The 24,994-nt window shown below is 43.0% G+C and overlaps 1 protein-coding gene across 5 annotated transcripts in view; it reads left to right on the top strand.

The window, feature by feature from the left end:
• Positions 1-24,994, top strand: part of LOC134525200 (lethal(3)malignant brain tumor-like protein 3) — a 52,225-nt gene that overhangs the window by 16,480 nt on the left and 10,751 nt on the right. For 4 of the 5 annotated variants that reach the window (XM_063355827.1, XM_063355829.1, XM_063355826.1 and 1 more), the window contains 17 exons: positions 2,046-2,154; positions 2,709-2,880; positions 4,336-4,393; positions 5,461-5,549; positions 6,816-6,920; positions 7,567-7,702; positions 8,195-8,286; positions 9,279-9,430; positions 11,039-11,115; positions 12,563-12,648; positions 16,391-16,501; positions 17,692-17,806; positions 17,929-18,028; positions 18,850-19,029; positions 20,404-20,535; positions 20,923-20,984; positions 23,359-23,525. In XM_063355827.1, the coding sequence (XP_063211897.1) occupies positions 2,093-2,154; positions 2,709-2,880; positions 4,336-4,393; positions 5,461-5,549; positions 6,816-6,920; positions 7,567-7,702; positions 8,195-8,286; positions 9,279-9,430; positions 11,039-11,115; positions 12,563-12,648; positions 16,391-16,501; positions 17,692-17,806; positions 17,929-18,028; positions 18,850-19,029; positions 20,404-20,535; positions 20,923-20,984; positions 23,359-23,525 (1,896 nt within the window). In that variant the 5' untranslated portion in view covers positions 2,046-2,092. Of the gene's footprint in view, positions 1-2,045; positions 2,155-2,708; positions 2,881-4,335; positions 4,394-5,460; positions 5,550-6,815; positions 6,921-7,566; positions 7,703-8,194; positions 8,287-9,278; positions 9,431-11,038; positions 11,116-12,562; positions 12,649-16,390; positions 16,502-17,691; positions 17,807-17,928; positions 18,029-18,849; positions 19,030-20,403; positions 20,536-20,922; positions 20,985-23,358; positions 23,526-24,994 lie in introns of those variants that run through there. The other variant, XM_063355830.1, reaches the window with a different exon arrangement.

Raw genomic sequence — 24,994 nt, 5'->3', positions numbered from 1 at the left:
ACTTACTTTGTAAATCGCTAGTTTCCTTTGGTTAAATTACTCACTGTTTCACACTAGAGCTCACAGTAGAGCTCCCTCGGAGATGTGCCTTAGTGTCTTCCAGAGAGTACTAATGGAGACCAGTGCTGGGCAGTGAGTGATGATTAAGAGCTCTCATCCCAAGAGTACTGTTTGCCATCCAGCGTTAGGTCAAATTTTAAAGATGCTCTTGGTTAAACATGACAGCGTGTGGTTGTGGCATAGGGAGCCCTTGATAGTTTTGTCTGACGCCTTTTGCCGAAACAGATCTTCTAAGTTGGTGACAGGAGACTTGAGAATTAGCTTGGGACACAGAGGCACCACAGGACAGCAGCTGGAGCTTGTTCAGTGCCTTGTTGTCTTCGACATCACCGGTGCATCCTGGTGCAGTAATTGAAAGGACTTTAACTCTTTGTATAAGGTCTGTTAGTGATGCTGGATCTCTAGTCAAGGCAGTGCTGCATCACTGAAGTCATACACCCCTACGGAGGGAACAACTTCTTTGAGGAGGGAACGATCTCTCCTCTTGTTGCCTGCCTGGACAAGCGTCTCCCAGTTGGCTTTCCCTAGGATTTTGATGGAACTATTTCTGTTTTCAGGTAGGAAGACTTTCTGCCTGTCTTCCCTCCTGGCGCTTCTCATCTCGAATTTCATTGTAAGCTCTGCAGATGCACTTACAGTTACAGGCTTTCGCTTATGCTCCTGCTGATGGTGGGTCATTCTCCTTGTCTGCACACGCTGAAGAGATGTCAACCCATCAGGCAAAGAACTGGCTCTTATGTGGACACCTCAGCACTAAGAATTTTTCACGCCCTTTTAGTGTGTTCCATAGATCAGTGCGACTTCTAATTGAGCAGAGCTCTTCGAGCGCTCTTGGTTCTTGCAAGTTTTCCCTGTTTTGTCTTTTCTCTGCCTGGAATCGTTGGTCCCCGATGGCACAGGGAGAGGCTTTAAATTGTGATACGAGCAGGCATGCGTACACTCTGTGCGTAGGCAGTCTATCTGCCCAATTCCAGCCAGGACCATCTGACATCCAGATTGGGCTATAGGGAGCAGTCAAATATAAATGAAAAATGTCAGTCGTCTTAGGAGAATGAGTACAAGTACTGGTAAGGAGACTATGAGAAAGGCTTTAAACAAAAAAGCGAAGTGACTCATACCTCAGCGTTCTGGATTGTGTGATGTGGTGTGGTTTTTCTTTTTCCCTTTTAAAGTGTTTAATGGTGCATTCAAAAATAGCTTGATCAAACCAGTGCGCACAAAACGGTGCCACTAAAAGCAGAACAGGAATGACGTGTACGTAGGAGCCTCCTTGCACAATTTGCACGTCAGGTTACTTGAGCAAAGTATGCGTCGGGCTAGTTTAGGTCCCTGGTAATGAGGACCACCACAATTGGGTTTTGTTAAAATATTAAACATAAATTAATTTGCACTAGGAAGATCTCAAATCATAGGAGAAAGTAAACATAAGTTATATATTGGAGTTATTCCTTACATTTTCATGCTTTCATTCAGATGAAAGATTGATATATATCCCTTGCTAGATATAGAAGTAATTGTTTCTGCTCTCCCATCAATAATATGCTATTTTTAGAGGCTGCCTATGAAAGATTTTCATATGTACAAAGTATATATAAAGGCTGAAGATTTTAAACTTAACCAACTGTATTAAAAGTATCCAAACGAGATGGACTTGTTTGACATTTGTCTTTCAAGTTAGAGGGTTACTAGGAATAAAGAAATAGGAAAAGATTTTGTAACTCTGTCCTGGTTATAGCCTAGAGATTCTATCCTCCTTTAGCACTTTTACAGGGGGCAGGGTTTCTCCAAAATTAAAATATTATAGATAAAAGGGTTTTTTTTCTGTATGAGGTGGTACACTCTTTCTGTGTGCCAGTGCACAGCTAATAATTACTTCCCTCACAATGGGATACTGAGGGTCACTTAATGAAACTTTGTGAAGGTGTTTAAAAATACAAAGTTTCAGCATTTGAAGGTAATAGTTGTCTTTTCCTTTGCTTCTACAGTGCTCAGAGACGACGTGCCCTGCTCCGTTTTCCAAGCCTGTGAACAAATGGATTGCTCTGAGAATGGAAAGTTTTATACTCAAACAGGCTCCCAGCAGCACAGGGACAGGTAAAGAAATCCCAGATTTTTCCTGTTCTGTGTTTGAACACGTTTAAAGAGAACACTGTGTTAGAGAAAAGTGTTGCTGTGAGTCGAATGAAATCCTCAGAGCGAGTGTTACCGTGGCATGGCTGAGGCAGGGCCACCATCGAGCTCTGCTGGTGACCTTCGTGTCACCCTTGAGGCTCCTACACCCGACCGAGGAAAGCTCCACTCCAGAGCTCTGTCCTCATTGCTCTTCCCAGCCAGAGGAAATGCTGGTTGTGTGCTTGATGCCTCAATCCCCCATCCCACAGATAAGGATGATGTCTTAGCTTCCTGTAGAGTTGTAAAAAGGCAAAATTAAAAATCCTCTTGAGCTGCTCTGGTGGTGAGAGCTGTGCCGGTACTTTGGAGTGCTTTTAAAAGACACATATCTGGCAAATCCTGCGAACATGATTCACTTCTTTAGGTTCTCAGCCCAGGCATCCTCATTCTTCTGAAGAGGTACAGAGACACTGTGAATACTGCAGGAGTATTGTTGCACTTTTAATTTGATTTTGTTTTCAATTTTGGATGTTTAGTGATACCAGAAACATTCCAGATGATTGCAGAAACAGGGGAAATAGTAGAAATCTTAATACCAGCAGTGGCTGTCAGGTGAATGAGGCTGACAGACCTGTCAAACGTCTCAGGAGGAAGAGAAGACTGCTTCTGGAGTCTGAGGATGATGAGGAAAATGCAGATGAGGATGAGGTAAATGAAGCTGCATGTCTTTTCTTTAAAGAGAACTGTGAAGAGCAGGGACAATTCTGTGTCTCTCATTTCACTGTGCAATGCAAACTGGGCTGAGGGAGGTTGTTGTGTACCCATGAGAATGGTCTGGGTCTGATCCTGATTTGTATCAGTAATGAGAATATCTGTTCTGAAGTCTGAGTCACAAGGGTGAATAGCTCGTGTGAAGTCGAAGTCACGACTCCCGACTGTAACTTTACAGGTGCAGCTGTAGCCCTGTGCACCAAGTGTATTTTGCAGTAATAAAAACACATGTCTCTAAAAATACTTTATCTAACTACAGTCAAGTACTATTCTGTGATATTGAAGATTAGTGCCAAACCACAGAGTTTGATTGCTTTTTACTAGGTGCTTGCATGTACACTCACTACACTACTAGAAACCTGTACTAATGGTGGGTGAATAGAAGTACCTCAGTCCTGACCTGATCTTTTCGTAACTCAGCATTGAGCATCTTACTCCTTTCAGGGGCCCTTCTTTGTGCAAGCCTGCACTCTGCTCCCGTGTGCGTAGCGTCTCAGGCCTGAACCATTTTATTTATATTCACGTATCACACGTGCTTTTGTAATGCAGAGACGCTGGGGCACGTGTTTGTTGGTAATGCAAGCTGAAACTTCTGATGTCACAAACAGTTTAACTCCTCTTGTTGCTCAGCTTTTCTCTGTCATGTGTGAAGATGTTTTAAAGTACGTATGTTTTCAGAAGTACTTGCATTCTGTCTCTTCCCCCTTCTCCTCCTCCTCGTTTGAAACTGCCCCCCTGTCTCTGCTGGGGCATGTTTGTCAGGCAGCTTTGCATTTCAGATTTCGCCCTTTTGGTTTGCTTTGAGAAATGACAACCCTGGGTGAATTAAACATGAGTTTGAAAACCACATAGAAGAAATGCGAATGGCAGTCTGGCTCGGAGTGTGACACAGGGAGACCACATTTTCTGGGGTGTTCATCTATGGCAGCAGTTACTTGAAGCTTCTGCTTCCTTCGGGGCTTCATAAATGATTTTTTTTTCTGTATCCATTCCCTGGCATAGATGGACATAAGAACCTCTGAAAGGAAAAGGAAAACGGAGCATTACAGTAAGGCTGCTTACGTGAGCTGTAAATCCTGCACTGCAGAAAGCAAATCCTGTGTATTGTAATGGAGATTTTGAGCCTGTGCTGCTCGTCAGTAGCCGTATTTAAATGAACTTTAGCAGCCTATATTAAATAATTTGTAAAGCACTTTGGGATACTGCAGGATCTAAGTTACATATGTAAGATACCTTACTAATGTTCTTGCAGGGTTATTCAAAAGAAAATAATGCTAGCTAATAGTCCTGTTAGTTACATGTTACATCCTTATTGTACCTGCATTGTAAGATGATCAAGGAGGGAGGAAAAAACAATATTGCTAAACTTTTTTTTAACGTATCTGTGTCTAGGAGAAGAATAAATCAAATAATATGAAAAGCCGCAGAAACACTAAACCAATAAAACAAGGTGAGCTAAGCTCATAGTCTCTTTTCTTTAATGTTCATAGATTTTTTTACTAGCTATTATAAAGTGAATAATAGTAAACAGAAGAGGAAAGGACAGTAGAGCTCATTTCACATTCAGAATAGCTTATTAGGTACATAACCCTCTTACCACAGTCAGTCTTCTCAAATGTATTAGCAAGAATATACTAGATTTGCCTGCATGATGGGCACAGTGTAGAGGATCTAGAAGGAGACAGCCTGACCCAAAGCTCACCGAAGCCAGTAAGAATCTTTTTTCCGTTGACTTTGGGGAGCTTCACAGCCACAGACTACAAATGCTAACTAGAAAATAAGCTGTAAACACGCTGGGATTGATATAGACTATGGGTTAAATTTATTAGATACCTTAAAGGAGTTAGCATATGTAAACTGGGGGGAGACTTTTAATCTGTATTTTAAACATAATTTTCTGTGTGTATGACGGTGGTTCTGCTAGAATGAATCCAAGCACCTGCCCAAGTTGTTGTTTTCATCACCTGTGTACCGATAGCTGCTTTTCTAGTAGATGCATTGTGGTATTAGTGGGTTATAAATGTATGTGTGTGTATATATATATAAAAAAATCTTGTGAACCAAACAAAAATTCACTTGATTTTTCATTTGTTTTGTTTTAGGTTTATTTCAGCTGCAATTATATGCCTCTTTGTGCTGTCTTTTAGTTTATATCTAACCCCTTATTCCTCTGTGAAATATCAGGAGCAGGAATTCTTTTACACATTTTTAAGTTATTATATCTTGTCCAAACTTTACAGTGGCAACTTTCCACGGGCAGCTTGCCAGCAATCCGGGTGCCACAATTCATTTGACCTATGATATAATAAATTCTTTTTTTTTTTTAATGAGAAATAAGCACAGTTTTCCTACTGCTGGAATTCATACCTTGCCTCAAAAGTTGGGTAACACTGCCTCCTTTGGGGTACAACAGCAAAACAGCGTTGGCGTGTATGTGGGAGGAGAAAGAGAAGAGAGGGCAGAGCAGGAAGCATCTCAGAGAAACATTCATTTTTCTCTTTGTTTTTGATTGCTTAGTTGTTCCTGGAAAGAAGAAGGGATGGAACTGGGTTTCCTACTTAGAAGAGGAACGGATGCCAGCTGCTCCCCTAAAACTGTTCAGAGAGGTTGGCAGCTTTTTCAGCTCTCTTGCTATGTTTTTCTCAGGCAACACCACAGAATTACTAACTCAGTGGAGGTAGGATTGGAGACTACCCTCAAGCCAGCAGTTACATTTATGAGTTGTTTCGCTGCAAGCAGGCAGTAAAACCCCCACATGTCTGTTTCCAGCCCTGAAGCACTGTGGAAACAAGCATCTGCCCTGTGAGTCTCATTCCAAACCAGGGTGTGAAAAATGCTGGTTGAGTCTCACTCCGAACTAAACAATGACTGTTTCGATCTGCTTTGGGTAGCTCTGGATAAATGGGCTATTAGGCAATCTCCCAGTAATGTTGGAGAGGGACAGCTTAATGTCTTTCATATGTCCTGTGCTTCGTCCGTGGTCATACAGCACCCCTTCCATCCTTCCTCTGCAGGAAACTGCAAGTCACTTAGCTCTGTGAATGTTGTGGGGTGTCTCAATGAGAAGTGACTGTTAGGAGGGAGGGTGGAAGTTGTGTTCGTTCGTAGTCTGATGCGTTGAAGGTGGAAGAGAATGAGTTTAGCCTTGGTGAAGCTGCTTCTGCACTCTGGTGTGCCAGCCCACATTAAAAGTTCCGCTCCCAGTGAGCTCTTCAAAGCCAAGGGCGGTTGGCACCTCACAGAGTGAGATAGAAGGAAAGTCAGATAACTGCAGCGGCTGCAAAAAGCCATTTGCAGTTCCAGTTCAGATTTCTTTTAAGCCTTAACTATACTTCGAATGTTTAATTTGGATTAAGACTGCAAATAAATGAAAGACACAAATGTTTTCTGGAATGACTGTGTAAGTGGACTCCAGATCAAACATGCCTTGTCCCTTTTACCCTTTGAAGATGAGAAGTTACCTTTTGGGAAAGTCTGGACTGCTGACCTCGTGCTGACACAGGCAAAGTGATTTTAGCTTTTCTGGCTCTTTCTTTCTGCCAGGCTTCCTGCACTGGGCTATGAAGGGGATTCTTTTGTGTTTGAATAGAGCTCATTTCTGCATCTGCTGAAAGATTTGTTCATAGCTAATTGCAGCAGGCACATGGTTCAGTGTTTTTGAGAGATTAATTAGATTAACAAGTAAATCTGTAACATGGCGATGATTCCATTATTGATCTCTGTACCTGCGCCTGTCTATTAAAGCAGCAATCATTTAGTGATAGAATTTTCTTCTCGGAGTTGAAAACTCAAGTATATCTGATGACTGCTCTGCAACAGATTTTATCTCTAGGAAGTAAAAACAAATATTTCCTTCTTCCCCCTCCTCACAGTATCAGTCATTCCCACAAGGCCGAAATGGATTTAAAGTTGGAATGAAATTGGAAGGGCTGGATCCTGAACACCCCTCTCGATTTTGTGTCCTCACAGTGGCTGAGGTAGTTGCTCTTCCTTTCTTTGATTCCAAAAGACCCCTGTATTTTAGGATTTTTTTTTCAATAAAAAGTAGAAACATAAGAATAAAAGTACTTTGATTAATTAATGGTTAGGTGAAGTTCAAGGTGACACTGAAGGAATGGCATTGTGGTTAAGGATCTATACTCAAAATCCTACTGTCGGATTTTTGCAATTGTGACTCAGAATAGTAAACCTTTTAATTGCATGCAATGAACAAATATGAAAAAGAACAATGCAATTAGGCACTATATTAGTAAATATAAGCAAGTCAAAGTGCTTTTATGCATCTGCAATTATGTGAAATCTGTGTTGATCTGGTATAGACATAAGTTTTTGGACTGCATTTGTACTCCAGATATTGCCGCACGATAATAAGTGCATGAGTACGGAATAGGAGGCCAGTGAAGCTACACTGGCCAATTTTGTTTTCAGCTGTTTGAAGTGAGGAAAGAAGAGTGTGGAAAACGGCAGACATAAATGAGGAAAAATAAAACTAGACTTTTGAGAAATAAGTGAGATCTTGAATTTACTTTTATCTAAATCCAAATATGGAAGGAGTGTTTGATTAGTGTTTTTCTTTAACTTTGTTATGACCCTTTATGATAATCAGAGCTCCCCTCGTTATAGGTACAAGGGTACAGAATGCGGTTACACTTTGATGGTTATCCAGAGTGCTATGACTTCTGGGTTAACGCTGATTCCTCAGACATCCATCCTGTTGGCTGGTGTGAAAAAACAAGTCATAAGCTGCTCCCTCCGAAAGGTATGGGGAAAAAAAAGGTGTACAAGAAACCATAAATTCTACTAAGAACTAGTTGTCCTGGCTCTGTGTGTTTAATTTTTAGTATGGTTTCATTGTGGAAGGCCATCTGAGTGGTTTAAAGGGAAGAGGTGTAACTAAGATAGTGAATCACAAAAGAACAGAACAGCTTCATTTGCTGTTCCCAAAGATTGACGTTGTTGGTCAAATTAAAAACTATTGGATGAGCGTGTAAAGCAAGGAGTCTCTTTGGGGTTCAGAACTTACTTCTTTCCTGTGTTCAGTTTCCTAGAAACATTTGAAATTTCAAATTAATGATTGGACATTATAGTAAAAGAGAGAGAGATGTTTTAGCTGAAATGCATAACCCCTGAAGACTGTAGAAGGGCAGTTATCATGCAAAGTTCATATTCTTCCCAGGTAATTTCCATTTCTGTAAAACCAATCTGAATGTAACGGGGCTGTGTAAAACAATCTTTTTATCTCTCTTTTTAGGTTTCAAGGAGGGAGAATTTAATTGGACTTCCTATTTGAAGAATTGCAAAGCTCAAGCAGCTCCAAAAAACCTTTTTAAGACTCTCAGCACTGTAAGTGGTGATATTGAATACAAGATGTTTCGAATAGGTCTGATGCTAAGTGAGTTTTGACCAGAATATTTATGTGTTTTTAATATGCTCATGTCAGAGGTGCAACCATGGTACAATCAGATGCAAGCTATTTCCTGCTGCGATTTATTTTTAAGATGGGAAGCTAGCACAATTTTTCTTCCTTCCCCCAGTCACTGACTTTTGAGAGAGAGAATTTGTATTTCCCTTCCTCCTTAATACTGGAGGAAAAGATTTACTCTACCATTTATTAAATATATTACAACAGTCTGTTTTGCTGTGTCCCTGCAGTCAAGATATTTGTGTCACTTTCCTCTAATTTAATCATTTCCAAAATAATTTCTGGTTTCCAGCAGCATACTCATGTGCGCCATGGGATTCATTATGAGGCTATGGATCTTGAGCATTTTTCATCCTTCACCCAGTGTTGCTTTCTTTTTGGTTGTTAGCCTCAGTTCTTATGTAACGCTCACTCCCATTTTGTGTCACTCAGATGACACAAAGTCCATGGTCTGGTGGATTTGACGCTGCAGATGGACAGAGCACTGATTTCAGTAGGATCAGGGCCTAATTGTGCAGCTCTACTCTGCTTCTGACCGAGTCACCTATTTTCCTTGAAGGCTCTCGAACTTTCCCACTAATAAGACAGGACCCGCGATGCTCACGCTTATCCTCAGCCAGTACTGGTCACTGCAAGGTGTGTGTCTCAGCCTTTGAGTCTGCAGTGTTGTTGTGTACCTGCAGATTCTTATTCCAGCTACATTAGCTCTCTTTTTGGAGATAGTAACAATCAGTGCCACAACACATGGAAATCTCATCTGTAGACCTCTTCCTAGTAACAATATATATCTAGTGTGTGTTTTGGTCTGTGAGATTTGGGGTTACAACCTGCAACAAATGAGTTTATAAGGGTAATTTAAATGGCCTGACCTAGAATGTGGCTGATTTCCCTTTCCTGCTGACCTGTTCCTCAGCCTGTCACCCCCTCTGGTTTTCGTCTGGGAATGAAGCTAGAGGCAGTGGACAAGAAGAATCCATCTCTGATGTGTGTCGCAACCATCACGGACATGGTGGATAACCGCCTGCTAATTCATTTCGATAACTGGGATGAAAGTTACGACTACTGGTAAAGAGCTTCTATTTCTAATATATATCTGCAAGTAGACTGTGGTTTATTTCGCTCTTCCACTAAGGGTAGTATCTAATATTTTAAATGTAGTCACTAAAGTTGGGATCTTAAATCAGTTTTTCAAGCATCGGAGTAATTATTTGGGTTTTTACAAAGCGCCAGTTGCCCAGTAGCTTCCCCTGCTGTTCGAGTGCTTGTCAGTTGGCTCAGTGCAAAACCAGTGGGCTTAGCTTGAACTGCCTGCGAAGCTTTCAGGGTAAGAAGCGTTGGAGGTAATGCAGCTGGCTGACTTGGGTCAGGTCAGGGAATGTTCATGTTATCCATTCCTCTGGCAGAGCTGAAGGAAGAGTAAGCTCCACTAGTGACACCGCCTGGAATTAGTAACATCCTTCCCTCCAGGACTAGCAGTGGGTGTTGGCACGTCTCTCTGCAAACTTACATTTGGAAGCAGGCAGTAAAAATCTTTTCATTTGCTTCAGCGGAGTTTGGCTAAGGCCCTTTGAAAATAAAAACAATTGCCAACGTTGAGGCTTTTAAGTCCTGACCTGCACTACAGTTGTTCTGCATCTGAGAATCTTGATCCTCTGCCCTCATGCTGGAGCCAGGTGGAATATTAGTCAAGGAAATGTTTTCCCTTTATGGTCTGTGCTTTCCAGCCTACAGGAATGGAGGAACTTTCTTTGAATTTGTCTGTGAAAGCAACACAAGGCACATGCCTACCAAAATAGCACTGGTTCGATCAGAATTCTGTGTTCTCTCCCCCGTTTCCTTTTGTTTGTTTTTTTCGGAATAGGCACCTGTTTGGTAGGAAGTTGGTCTTTTCTTTCTTTGCCATAAATATTCAGAGCTTTGTAGCACTGCTGTTTCCATTTGCAGGACTTTAGATCTCATTTCTTTACCATTTTAGCCCATGAAGCTTTGTTTTCATGCTGTGTTTTGTTTGGAATTTGAAAATTTTAATGGGAAACACAAACAAACAAAGCTTCAAAGTAGAGCTTGGCTGAAAACACACAGGTTTTTTTCCTAGATCTGAAAGACTGCTCTGGTCCCTTCCTCACAGCAGATGTGACAAAAGGGGCTGTCTCAAATTGGCCCATAGCCTCCTTCAGGGAGTCAGAAGATCTAAACACGCAATAAAATTGGGAACCAGGCAAACTACCACTAGGTTTCAGCTAGAATGAATGGATAACATGCAGTTCTTGGCAAAGACCTTAAAAATAATTTCCCCTTCTTCCACAATAACGGTGTTTCAGTTAGGGACGAGGGTTTGGTTTTTGTTTCTTTCCTTCCTTTGAATTTTAGCTTGGATGATCCATGTCCAGGCTGAACTGTGGTTGGTATGGTCCAGGCGGCGGGGTGGGTGTTTGTTGTTTTTTTAGAGCACCAGACATTCTTCTTTGTATTTCCCTATCTTTTGGGGCAGCTTGAGCGCCTTGAAAACTTGGTGTTATAAATTCTAACGAGGTAATGCTTGTCTTTTACACCATGATCACACCCACTGAAAGCATCTGCTAACCCAGCAAAGGCGTATCAGACAGCATTTGAAATTCTGCTTTTCTTTTTGCTTTAAGATTGACTGGTGCCAACTTTCCCTCTTTAACTCAGGTGTGAAGCTAGCAGCCCATATATTCGTCCTGTTGGCTACTGCCAAGAAACTGGAACCCCACTGACAACACCACCTGGTATGTTGAAAATGAGACTTATTTCCTGCCTCAGTCAAAAAACCTGCAAGCTTTATCTTCCACATAATTACGTATTTGCAAGTTACAGGTTCCATTCAGTACTCTTTTCTCTACTGACCGGACAATATTATTGTTCGTACTTTTTGCCACTGCATTTCATTTTGTTTCATAGGTCTTTCAAAAAATGGAGCGGGGTTTGGTAATTTGTAATTGAATTTGATTTCAGAAGGGAAAGGACTTTGAAGTATTTGCAGCATTTCCTCTAAGGTGAGCTGGAAGAAAGAGGAATCAGGATCATGATTTCATAGATGGTGAGATGGGATTTCTGTAAATGAAGGAGTAACTGAAGCCAGATCTCTTTCTGCTGCGCTAGAATTCAGTAAATGAAGAGAATGTTGGCGAATGAAAAAAGACAGAACCTACAGGAAAATCAATGTTGTTTTCAGGCCTTGGAAGTGCTCATTCACCTTAAAAACAGCAAAAATTAAAAAATTATGTTTGCTGTTTGCTAGATCTGGAGCAAGAATTTTTGCAAATGCTCCATATCGAGTTTAGTAGAGTGGGTGGCTCTCCCAAGATCCCTCTGCGTTGGAGGAATTAGCCTCTGTGCCTTTGCTGCAGATGCAACAGGGGTTGTACACACTTACTCTTCAGCAACACCACATCTGTTCCTGCTCCTGGAACATGCAACCAAGGCTGTGGCGTGCAGCTCCCCTACTCGTATCACGGTTACCTGTGCTCCCAGCAGGATCTGCAGTCAGTTCTGATTTCTCTGCTGAGAGATTTACGTGCAGCAATTTGCAGGCTGTCCTATGCGTTTAGTCATTGCACCCTCCTGCCAAAAGGAAACAATACCGAGGCTAAAAATTACTGAAATAGGAAGGGGAAAAAAGTAGAGCAGTTTCTTAAATGTAGCTGCCAGGGAGAGATATCCTGTTGTTGTTAAGAGTAGCACACCAATGTAGCTGTCTGAGATTATGGTAACGGCGATGGAGAATTTATCTCCAGACTGCTAGTTTTACTCAGCTGTGGGTGAGTAGGTAGCAGGAGACGAGAAGTTTCTCCAATCTTGCAGGCACTCACACGTAGAATAGTTAACAAAATAGGAAATTAATTTAGTGCTGCCATTGCACATCACAGAATCCTCTGACTAGCTCTTAATTGGCGGCTTTCTCTAGAGAATATGCGTTGATTAAGCTGTACAGAAATGAACTCTTCAGGTTTTTCAGGTCAGGGTTAAAGCCCTGTGTAGAAGCTAGGGAAACTTGCGGTGTCGCTGTGTGTGCTGTAAGTGTTGTGTATGAATAAACAAACCGTTTTCAAGCGCCACCCATTGTAAGCGCTAAATTAACGCAATAGCCATGTGTTACATAGCTGCTTTTCTGTTGCTTGTAACAATAAATGTGGGGTTTTCTTACTTAAATGTTAATTCTCTTGTTTTTTTCAGGATACAAGGATTCCAAAGCCTTCTCATGGGAGAAGTACTTGGAAGAAACTAATTCCCAGGCAGCCCCAGCAAGAGCATTCAAACTGGTTGGTGAATCTCTTTGATTGTCCTAAATCAGGAGGGCAGGGGAAACCGCTGTTATCTACCCTTTTTTGCTCGCTGCTTTATTTGATGGTAGTTCACCATGTCTGTGACAAGAGGATGAAACTGGGTTTAAATTTACTTTGAATTTAAGATCATCTCTCACTGCTGCTAAAGCAAAACACACAGCAGACTGCAAGATTATTTTTTAAAATAAAAATGCCATGAAAAGCTTCTTTGAAAGGGATTTTTTACTAACCATCTTCACTTGCTGCATTAGCAGATTTAAGGGAAGGGCCTGCAGTCCGCACAGAAAATTGTAGCTTTCAGAGGAACGTGTGAAGGGCAGTCCCTTGCCTCAGAGAGGGCATGGGGAGGAGAGAGACCTGGTCTTCTCCTCGAGGTCTGACTGTGTGGGCAGAGGGGATGTCCCAGTTGACATCTGAGCAGGACTGATGCCGGTTGAACAGACTTTCCAGACTCTCCCTTCATGGGGGTCAGAAGTGTCTGTCACTGCCTGCAACTGGTGACGTTTGGTGGGGAAGGGTAAGCGGTGGTGGGTGGGTGGGTGTGTTTGAGGGGGAATGAGAAGTGTGCGGTTCCTCCATCAGATGACCCCTCTGCGTGAAGTTTTAAAAACTTCTCTAAATTATTTTCACCTTGCAGTTGTGCAAATCCTTCTTCCCCTGGTTGGTGAGGCTGGAATTAAGGTAGAGGGAGAAGTTCCTATCAAGGACTTACATGTTCTGTACCCTCCACAGGAATAAGTGTACTAATAGGTGATAGAGAATCTCTCTGCCAGACTCTTAGATGGAGTAAGATCATCCTGGAGACTAAATCTGAAGATGGTTCTCTCGGCCTTGGGAGCATGAACTTTTGTTTCTTACATAGGAGTTCAGTGCATTGATCTGGAAGCTCACTGCGAGCAGAAGCAAAACAAAAACCTTTAAAATAACTTCATAAAAAAAACCAACCCGTACTTTAAAGATGATTTATTTTTTTTCCTAGCAGCTTCTTCTGCACTGCTGGCTCACCTTGCTAAACTTTGCAATATGTTTAAAAACTTTTCTGTGCCATAGTGACACTTGTCTTGATTCCTTTCGATGAAGTTAGTGTCGCAGGTTAATACCTGCTGCCCTTCGGTATATTTTGTTGGTAAGCTGTTCGGGACTGAGGAGGAAAAGCAATCAGGGAGGCCTCAGATAAGGGAGGTAAAAATCCAGCCAGACAAGTTTGATAATTGCTAGATTTCAGCAGGTGTCCATTTGAAGTTGTCGCAGGTTGCAAGGTGGATGTCAGGCAATAGGAAGAGGCTGGTTTTGCCTCTTTAGAGATCTGTAAGGCCACAGCTGGAGTTATCTGTAGCACAGTTGAACTCCAAAACATCCCTTGGATTAAGTTTTTCCGGAGTTGGGCAGGCAGCATCTTCGATCATGCAGCACAGCAGGTGAAACACCTTGGAGCCTGTGTACAGGATAACAAGTGAAGCTTGTCAGTAGGACATATTTGTTGTCCCTAGTGTAGGCTCAGCCTTTTTCTGAGCTGTGCTCATAAAATCCCAGCCACGCTAGCAAACAGGAACCTTCAGAATGTGAGAGCAAAAGAATGCAGCAATTGGTCTTCTACACAACAGCGGAACAATAGAAGTAGTTTTGTAGAGACAAATATTTTAGAAGGATAATAAAACTCTTCATGATAGAAAAAGAAACAGTGAAGTACGACCTACTTATAACTCCCAGTCTCAAGTCCTTAGTAATCTGTCGTTGCAGCATTCTTCCTCAGATTTTCACAGTATAAAATGTGTTGAGAAATATCACCCGAAGACAGCAGGGCTTTGCTCAGGACAGGGAGTGCTCCCTTTTTTTGGAGTCTTCCAAAGGGAATTGTCTCCCCAAGGGGGAATGCAACCGCCTTGCCTGCTTCTTTTCCTGTTTTACATACATCTCTGCAGCCAGTTTTTTGCTCCTTCAGGTATCTGGCTTTGAGAGAATAGCAGAAGGGCCAATTCTGGCTCTTGTGCAACTCCAGAATATAAATTAGCATCGAAGACTGTTTCGAAAATGAGACAGGAAAAAAAAAAAGGCATTTGATATATCAACAGTTAATAGAACTCTTTCAAGATCAAACCTCGTTATTTTTCTGGCTTGGTTGGTCTGAAGTGCAAATGCATGGCACAGTTATTGATTTTTTTTTTATTATTATTATTATCCCAGCTAGCAATTACAGGAAATCAGTACATAAAAATATGGGTTGAGAGCCAGAACAGGCATTTCTCACTGAATTAGTTTTTAACAGTTTTCAAGAGCTATCTTATGTAGTCTGAAGGCACTGATCAGCAGCACAAATAGCAGATCTTGTGTCTGGACTTCTGCCTTCTCCTCCACCCTAAGACGCAGGAGACAGCTTCGTCATCAGCATTGCTATTTCAGCCCCTTGTCTCGGGCTGTCAATTCAAAAACATTCAGAACCCAGTGCCAAAAAGGCAGCAACCCTTCAGCAGGACTTAAACAAATAGCCTGGCGCATCTTCGGGGCAGGATTTTGTACTCAGGCTGCTTCCTCAAGGAAGCCAGACAAGGTTGGCTGGTTCAATAAGACGCTCTTAAAACTAAAAGCAGTTTGGGTTGTCTGGCTTCCAGTGCGGCGTGGGGCTGAAAGCCTGTGGATAAATGTCTGTGTCCAGGTGAAAAGACCAAAGAGAAACTTCAGGTTTGGAGTCTGTAATCCCCTTAGCTCAGAAGTGGGCCTCCTTCCCTGCCCCCCGCTGCTGGCAGGAAGAAGGGTAAGGAAGATGGTGAGAGGAGAGTGATTTTAATCATCTTTTCATTAACCTGATCTTGTTCAAAGACATGATTTATCATCTTTTGCTAAAATCCTGACCTTTGTGTGCAGAAGTGATGAAGGATGTGTTTGGAATGAGTACACGGTGCTCTGTAACCCCCTGCTGAGCAGGTCAGAGGAGGAATTTGCAGTCAGTCATTTAAAGATAAATGGAAAAAATGGTAAACGCTGTCTGTTACTTAGAGGTTTACTTCTGTGGGTGCTGCAAGGGACACACATCAGGTCAAAGGACATTCTGGAGTTTTTACAAAGTAGTTTGACTGCTGCAGTTTGAGAGAAAGGGTAAGTTGGCAACTGCAGGTGGGAGACTCCGGTGGCTGGAGCTGCTCTCAGGTGCCAGCACCACAGTTCTCCGCAGTCATCGTTAACAAGCAAATGCAGTTGTTGTCATAAGAAGTAGGTGGTAACCTGCCTAATGAAGGTAACTCTGTAATATCCTGATGCCAAGAAGGATGTCACTTTAGTGTAGTGAAGAGAGATGTCTGTGGTGGTGTGTCTGAGGTGTAAGAGAGTGGTGAACTGGCCACTCTCCTTGTCAGAAGTGAGATGGTCTCTCTGCTGTGTTTGGGAGTTTTGCTGTCACGCTGTGGAGTCTGTCTGTCGGTGGAGCGCGTGGTCTTTTTTCTGTTAGGGAAGTGCCTCTTGCCCTGGCTGTGAAATGCTCCTCTGCACTGAGAGAGCTCAGACTCCTCCTGAAGTAGCGTTGGGCTGCTGACAAACAGACAGCTTAATTCTCTAGGAAACTGTGATTTTAACCGCTGAAGCAGTTTGCCATGTGAGATCAGGGGCCAAAGCTGCAAAGGCATTTGAATGGTAGATGAAACCTTCAGCGCATTTTATTCAGAGCAGGTGACTAGCTCTGAACGCCCAGACTTCTTAGCATTCTGCTTACAATCCTCTCTTACAGCGCCCTGCTCACGGATTCCAAGTTAATATGAAGTTAGAGGCTGTAGACAGAAGAAATCCCATCTTGATAAGAGTGGCAACAATAGTTGACAAAGACGACCATCGCATTAAGGTATGACCTTGCTTCAAAGTGCAGAGCCCTTGTGCTGAGGAATATAGTGATTGGCAGTACAGAAAAAACACCCATTCGGTACAAGGAGCAGCAAAGAAACGCCTTGCCGATGATCTAGCTTCAGGCCTGCCCAACTGGAAATGATTTCTGTTGTTTTGTCCTCTTGAAATCTGATGGAATTGCCTAGTATTGTTCGTTACTGTTTTAATGTAACTATTTTGAAATAACATTTGACAGCATGATTTTCCATCTCGTAGCGGTTTCTGTGCGATCTGTGCAAGTGAAGGCAGCATTAATGTTCTACTGGTGGGAAGCCACCTGACAATTTTCTTTTCCTAGCATGCTTAAAGGAAAACCCAAAGCAAGTTAAACCCTGGTATGTCTGGGAAGCGGCTTCATTCTTCAGTATGAATTTGTTACATAAATGGATTTTAACTAATTCTTTTCACGTAAATATATTGCCAGAAAAATCTGTTGTGTGTTGGCTTCTGAGAAATTACGTATGAGGAGCTAAAGTGGAGGCTGCAGTGATGGAGGCTCCTCAGCCACAGGTCCCCTTCCCGAAGGATGATTACATGTGCAGGAGTAGAGTTTGCTCTCCGTCAGCCATTTGATTCTCAGTTTCATCTCTGTGCTTGCAAGCAAAAGTCAATTTCTGCCACATAATACGCAGTTCATACATCTGTTTGAAACTTTGCCACGTAAACAACCCAGTAGCCTTTAAGCTGCAGTGATCCTTAGTCTCTGGTAACCTCACCTGGATCTGAGCTAACTATTACTAGTCCCTTTGCCCAGCAGAAGATTCTAGCTTATTCACTGCAAAACTCACCGAACTCGTTGGCTTTTATGGTGTTTTGGGATCCTCAGAAGACCAAACAATTAAATAAGCAGTTGTGTTTGCATAGATCTAGTCTTAGAGAATGGAGTGTGCTGGAGCACCCCGTAGTCTGTGCTTTCTTGCAGACCCTGTGGTTTGGCTGTGTCACCGGGGTCTGGTTGTTCTGTAAAACACAGATGCAGGGGACAGGAAAACAAACAGTTACGCTGAGCACAAAGGACAATTGTGCTTGACTGAAAGATTGAATGAATTGACCGGAGCTGAGCAAGGTGAAACAAAGGGGGAAGTTAAAATAAAAGCTGAGTCGTTGTCCTTAACTGTATCTCTCACTGAGACTGTGTGCTTCTTTTAGATACATTTTGATGGTTGGGACTGTAATTATGATTTCTGGGTCGATGCAGACAGCCCTGATGTTCATCCAGTAGGCTGGTGTGCGAAAACTGGACATGCTTTGCAAGTCCCTCTCGGTAAAGTAGATGACGTCATATTGTTATGTTCAATGATTTTCCTAAGAGCAGTCTGCTCTTCAGATGCAGGGAGCATTTTACAAATCTGTTTAACTTTTTTTTTGTTTTTTTCTTGTTACCAGGTGCTGTTGATCGAGTGGGAACAGTGGGACAAGCGTGTCCTACTCCAGGCTGCCACGGTATTGGTCATGTCAGGGGACCACGATATGGAACGCATTATACGTATGTAGATGAGATCTTCTTAGAAGGGTTCTGCCTGCCGGAGTCTGACTGCTGTCCGTAATCATAATGCAGCAACAAGCACCTGCACTGCACTGAAATTATCTCAGGGTGTTTATTCGGGAGCTAGTTAAAACTGCAATTGCAGCTCCCTCTTGTGTCTAAATGTGCTGTTTCATCATAAATTCTGTTTATACCAGTATAATCGTTACAACTGCAAAGCAATCCAACATAGATTAATTCACTCCAATTTCTACATTCCGGCTTTACTGAAGGGATTTTTTTTGTAGAATAAAATACCCAAAACCAGCATGCAAGGAGACAGTTAAAGAGGGAGAAAGTGTGGGTAGATTATTAAAGTATAAGAGTGAGGAGAGCTAGCTTATGTTTTGTGGTCTGGCTTTTGATTTCTTACATGCTCTTGGAAAAGGAAGGCTTTTCTCGATGAAACTGTTTTAAAGAGCAAGAAAATGATCTCAGATGGGAGGCCTGACGATGTAGTAGTATATAATGTGGTAAAGGGCTTTGAATTTTTCAGAGTGAAAGTTGCTTGTTCATGAAATACTGTTCAGACAAGCAGGTTACAGAGGAAGAACTCCTGCTCTCTAAGGCAACTCCTTAAAAACATGACTTTGGTTTCTAATTCAGCCATGTAGTCCCCTGCTTTCCCACACCTAAAACTGGGTAATAACATCTCCATGAGTGTTTCTGGCCTCACTTTTTCTGGGTTTGCTGATGGTCTGCCTGAGGCTGGTAAGACTGTATGACTTAAAAACATGCATCATTATCCCTCTCTCCTTTTTTTTTGTCCCTTTTTAACACAGGTTAGTTGGCTGCCCGTATTCTGATGTGAACCTCAACAGAGAAAACTTGTTACAGGACCGCCTGAGCGGGGAGAGACCTTCCCCTGGCAATAGCATGCAGAAAGCCAAGAGGCTGGAGACTCCTGCCCCATTTCTGCTGGGAGCAGGAGACTCTTCTCAGGAGGACTCTCCGCAATCCAGGTGAGCTGAACCTTTTTCTTAGGCAGGTACTGGGGAGCAAAACCATTTTACAAGGCTGAATAACACAGGAAGTGGCAGAGAAGCAGCAGAGCATTGAGTTCAGCTGTCTGTAATATTGACCCGTGCCCCAGACACTCTTAACACAGAGCAATGCACTTTTATACCCTCATATGCCTTAATAGGTTTCTTGATTCCTTAATCCTGCTGCTCTGGTCACATTCCAACAAAGGAAATTGCATTCTGTCTCCATAAATTTTTCCTTGCTGTTTCAATTTAAAATATATTCTTTTCCTTCGCTTCCTGTCCTAAAACTGTCAGGCAAGGTTATTTTGTACTATTAAACTGTAACTGCAATCCACCCCGGAGTCGGCTGCATTACACTGCTAGGCGTAATGACTGTATGCGTATCGCTTGGCAAACAAGTTGAGCTCCTTCAGATATTTTATTTTCTTACATGAAAATCTTGGAATTGAGTATCATTGAAGCAAACTGTGTATTAGAGTGCAGGAGGCAGTTAAAATGTGTCATGGGACAGACCTGGGTATGAGAACTTTTATTATTGTCACCTTTTAGTCTGTATGAATCCAGTCTCACTAGAGCAAACTCCAGCAATCCTTTTGGTCTTTGTTGTATATGAAAGCTTATATAGATTCTGAAGTTTGATTGTTTTGCTTAGATTTACAGCATTTTCAAGATGTATTTGGCCAGCAAAAGGGATACTTCTCTCCCCTCCCCGGCACACATGGCCAAAGTTTGCCTCCTCCCATCCCAGAAATGGGCAGTGGTCTCCATTTGCTAATCTCAACACCAGAATTGATTGCATTTCAATGGTACTGTTACCATAATGCTCTCTCAGGAGCTTTGGAATTCTCCCGGAATGAATGGCATTCTAAAATTGTAATACGTTTCTATTCTTCTAAGGATTTCATTTCCTGATAGTGGGAGGTCTGAATTCAGTATGCAGATCTGCTAACACCCTACAGCTTGTTCTTCCGTGGGCAACTGTGTAACTCAGTTTATGCATCAAACTCGGTCACAGAGACTCTTAAATGTTATCTGGAGGTATCAAGATTCAAAAATCCTAAATCTCTTGATTTCACCATAACACATGCTTCAGTGGGTTTCATGTAGCTGCTGGGATCAGAGCCTCAGTCCACAGGGGCTGATTTATTTCACATAATCTCTCTCAATCCGCACCAAAGAGTAAAAAAGCACTTTGTGCTGTGCCAGTAATGATGGTGGGGGAGAGGAGAGCTTCTGCCACTAGGTGGTAGTTGTTGCTCTCACTTGCCAGGAGCAGCCAACTTTGCTCTCCTGCGGGAGAAGGGAACGGAGGATGACAGTTTAGCTACTATCATTTATCTGTCTTTCCAGAAAATCTGCACAAGACAGTGAAAAGTCGTGTCAAAGCAGTGTTCACAGTCTGTCGGAACAGTCTGAAAACAATCAAGAGAGAGACTGGGTAGAAAAGGATTCCTCTGCAAACATCAAAGCCAAACCAAAAAAGTAAATAAGATTTTTGTGATGTATTTTCATGCATTAACAGTTGTGTTTCTTGATGCTGCTGCTGTATCAGAAATACAGATGTAAATCATAACTTAGAAGAGCCCAGTTTGATTGGAGATTTGCAGCATGGCGTTTTAGAATGACATGGTAAATCTCCTCCCTTCCTCACGTTATTTTGGGGCCTCTCTTTCCTGCAGTAAACTCAAATATGAGTTCTAGCCATGAACTCAATAGCACAGTCCTTAGCTTAGAGAGAGGTCGGGGACGGAGCAGTGCTATTGCTTATTTTAAGAGGGAAAAGTTTTGGGTTCCTATAAATCTCTATACAGCGAAGAAATTATATCAATTTCTGTACCTTTTGAAGTGTTTTGTAATTGATACTTTCAGGCTTGGGTGCTCACATGCCTACATAAAGTTCCAGCTGGTGAAGCAGGAAAGCAATGGGAAAGGTCGGTTAAATTTAATTTCTTTTTCTGTGTGCGTGCATAGATGTGCAATATACCACAATCATAAAGAGCATTTAAAACTCCACAGCTTTTTTGTCTTTGATTCCACAGTCAAGAGAAAACACACGCTGGAGGGGATGGTAATGGTAGTCTTTCTTCCTTTAAAATGAGGAGGAAGGGTAAAATTACTTAGGAGTGAAAGGTTTAATGCTTTGTAGAGTGAAGCCTCATATTTATTAACTGAGGAAACAAGCTTGCACCATCTCTTGTACCGCTGCCTGCTCTTCTCAAGTGGCACAGGGTTTTTGTTCCCCAAGCAGTCGATGACCATTCTGCTGACAGAGCCAGCAGAGGTGACAAGGGAGACCTAGTCAAAACCTGGCAGACAGTTTAATTTCCATCAGCTTCTTCCCTTAGGCCCCACTGGGTATTCAGAAACGTAGTTAGAAACATTTTGGGTGGTGACTTTTTTAAGATTCTCCTAAGGATGACAAAGAAAACAAAAAAATTAAATGGAAAAACAATGCCTTATTTTTTTTTCTGGTATGTGACAGGTTAACTTTTAAGAGGAGCTTTCTGGTATCACTTTAGCAAACCATATGCTTAACTTTCAGATTTACTATAAAAAGCCATTTCAGGGAACCGAGCTGACCAGGCTTTTAGGAGGATTTAACATGGTAATAAGTCTCCAATCAAAAATAGCTAAGCAGGCACAAACTGGGACAGGTGCCTAGCTTTTTTTTTTTTTTTTAAATACTCATTTTTACCTATTGCTGACTTCTGCAGGCAGAGCTGGAGAAGTCTGCCAGCTGTGAGCTGCAGTGGCAGCTGGCAGGGAAAGCTGTCTGCTCTCCCTTCGCATTCACCTTCCACAGAGTGATGGAAATCAGTGGAGGGAAATTCTGCCATAATTCACTGACCTGTAGTTTCACGATTACCCAGAGCTTTCATCCCGTCTACATTTAAACTATTAGAACACTGCTTCTTTCTCAAAGGGAAAGTAATTTGTTTAGGTCGGGGTTTGGACGCTTACCCACGAGGATTTGGGCTTAGTGAAGAAAAGGAGACAGCCCGTGATAGCGGCAGTGCCCACCCAGCAGGGACGTGGCAGTATGTAAACCTTGGGCAGGAGTAGGACCTCCTGCGGCAGGGCGGTGGGGAGGCAGGGGAGGAGGAGGTGACAGCCCTGTGCCCTGTTGTCACCAGGAGCATCACCTCCTGAACCGTGTACTTGTTAACTCAGGCTTGATTTTTTAAAATCCTCCCTCTTTGGTCTCAGTATCAAGAAGAGACACCTCTATTTGATGCTGTCCTACATGCTTTAGGAGGTAAGGTGACAGGGATGGGGACAGGGGAGTGACCTTTTGCTAGATTAGGCTCTACCTCCAGCGCTGCTTTCACTTCAGCTGGTGAGGAGCAGGCAGATCACAGAAATTTGCTTTTTCTTTATAATACTGTTTTCCTTCGTGCTTTACACGTAGTGACAGGCACACCCCACGGATCTTTACACACCATCCTACCACCGACCGTCTGTGCTAACACTGAGCAAACCCAGCAGGGCGAGCGGCAGCCCTACGGGTGCTGGGCACGCCGAACCTTTCTGAAGGCAGGAATAAAACGGGGATTTTGTACGGTTGCCACGGGATGGCGGCGGGCAGCCTGCGCACCCTGCACACAGCCTGGCAGGGCTGGGGGGGCAAGGGGACAGCACACCCCTGTAAACCAGAGGAATGTTTCCCATCTTGTTTCCATCCTCTGCTTTGCTTCCTGTTGTATAACCAGGCACGTCCCTGTAGGACCATGACTCTGCACTACTCGAGTGATCTCATTAGGGAGGGGTGATTTCTTCCTTTTTTTTTGGCCTTCTTTTTTAAAGCTTCTGTCACTTGACACATGAGGAAGGAGTTGATGTCTGGAGGTAACGTGCAGCACTCCTGGCCTGGGAGTCTCCTGGGGAGGTGGTGAGCCCGGGCCATCAGCTGGCACACATAACACTCCTCGCAGGCTGGCTACAGCTGTCAGCTGGAACAATGCCATTAGTTTCCAGCCGAAGATGCTGTTACCAGAACTCCTCCACCTTGTCAATAACAGGCTGCAAACATCTTCTCTGTTAGCAGCATGACGTCATTTTCCAGGGAAGAAGCTAATGATAAAGCCTTCAGCCTGGCAGTCTTATCTTATCTTTTTTTTTTTTCTTTCTCCTTCTTGGGAGAGTGGGAAGAACGCCCTGAGAGCTCTGCGTGCCATGTGGTAGCCGTGCCTGGCTGCCTGCTTGCCCTGTCTTGCTTTCCTCTCCAGAGTGTCACCCTTCCTCCTCCTTTGTTGTACTTTCTCCTACTTGAAGCCTGGCTCTGAATTGACTTGTTTCCTTTTCCAGACCCTGATTTGGATCTCCAGCAGGCCCTCCACCAGTCCATCTTCATGCCTTCCCTGGCCTCCAGCCCGACCCACCGCCTCCATCTCTGCTGGGAGCAGCACTGCAGGCTCTTGCCAGAAGTCTCAGGCCTCACAGCCAAACATGTGGCCAAATGGACTGTGGAAGAGGTGAGTTCCCTGTTCCCTGTTCTGCTCTCTTGGGGTGCGGGAGTGACAGAGTGCTCTCTTCTGGAGTGCTAATTGGAAGACATCTTGATTTTCTTTCCTTTCCTAGGCAGTGCTCTTCTGTTTGCTTTGCATATGCCATAGCTGACTCAGCTGGAAGTTATACCCAAGTCCCTTTATACGAGAGAGGAAGGATCTCTATTAACCCTCAGGTGTCCCCGGCTTATTTCCCTGAATAGGATTCTCTCCCTTTCTTCGTTTGTTTATTTACCCCTTGATCTTTTAGTCCTCAGGCCTAAAACATGATTCTGACAGCAGATTCCGCTTCTCTCTGATCTCCCTCCTCCTTTCCTGTGCCTTCGCTGCTGATTCACTTTTACATTGCAGATAATTCCAAACTGCACTGTGCATGCCCACTCCTCCTGCGTCTCCCTGCCCAATTCCCCTGGAACAAAACTGCCCACAGCCTGACCTGATTTCTGACGGAGGGAGCTGGGGATATGTCTCTGCAGTCCTAGCTCTTGAGATGTCTCCTATAAATTAGGCGGTGTGTGAAAAAGCCGGTATCTTTTGTGTGCTGAGTAGTTGGTTTTTGCCTCAGTGCCTTGGGCATAAATAATATTTGTATCTCCACTCGGGAAGTGGTGACAATTTGGATCCTGGCGCTTAATCGCAGGCCATTTAATTCAAGAGAAATGTGCTGTAATGTTGTGCTTGCAAGGATGTAGGTAATCTGCAAAGCAGGAAAAAGGTGCCATTCTTCATGATGCATAGAGGATCTTCAGACACTTTTAGAAAGTGCATTTTCCCTAAGTGCCTCTTACATCAGATAAATCCCATCTTGACTTTGCTCTTCGGGCTGGAGGACTGCTGGGAGACTGGTGGGATTGCAGTGTCACAGGAGATGGGAACCACAGCAGTTGTGGAGGGGGTGGAGCAATTAGTGTGGCTGTTTTAAAACTTGGTCCTTTTTTTTTGTTGTTGTGAGGTTTTTTTTTGTAATGAAAACGTGTTTGAATTAAATTCATAGCAAGGAGGAAATAATCTCTTTGAAAGATTTGCTGTTCGTATCCTTCTTTGGAGAAAGCTTCCAATGATTTTTCCAAAAGGTCTTTTAGGAAATCAATAAAGGCAGGAGCAGTTAATCCTCTGACATGAAAATCAGAATCTCTTTCTTTTGGATAAAACATGGAGGCTGGTTCATGGAAGAACAGAGTCAGGATACAAGCCAAATAAAATTTGTCCTTTGCAGTTGACCTTTAAAGCAACTGCTGGGTAAATTTAACTGGGATATTAGTTTGATAACGGATGAATGTAAGCAGGGGCTACAGCGCCTGAATGCAGGGCACTCTGGATATAGCGATTCAAAACCCAGAACACACGGAACTGTGCTCTGTGCTGCAGCCTGAAACAACTGAGGAGGTTTGGACTGCCAGTGGGAGTGTGAATGGCACATTAAAAAGATCAGTTGC

Source organism: Chroicocephalus ridibundus, chromosome 19 (genome assembly GCF_963924245.1).
Source record: "Chroicocephalus ridibundus chromosome 19, bChrRid1.1, whole genome shotgun sequence".
Taxonomy (NCBI): domain Eukaryota; kingdom Metazoa; phylum Chordata; class Aves; order Charadriiformes; family Laridae; genus Chroicocephalus; species Chroicocephalus ridibundus.
The sequence above is the reverse complement of the archived record's forward strand: the minus strand, read 5'-3'. Positions and strand labels throughout refer to the sequence as shown.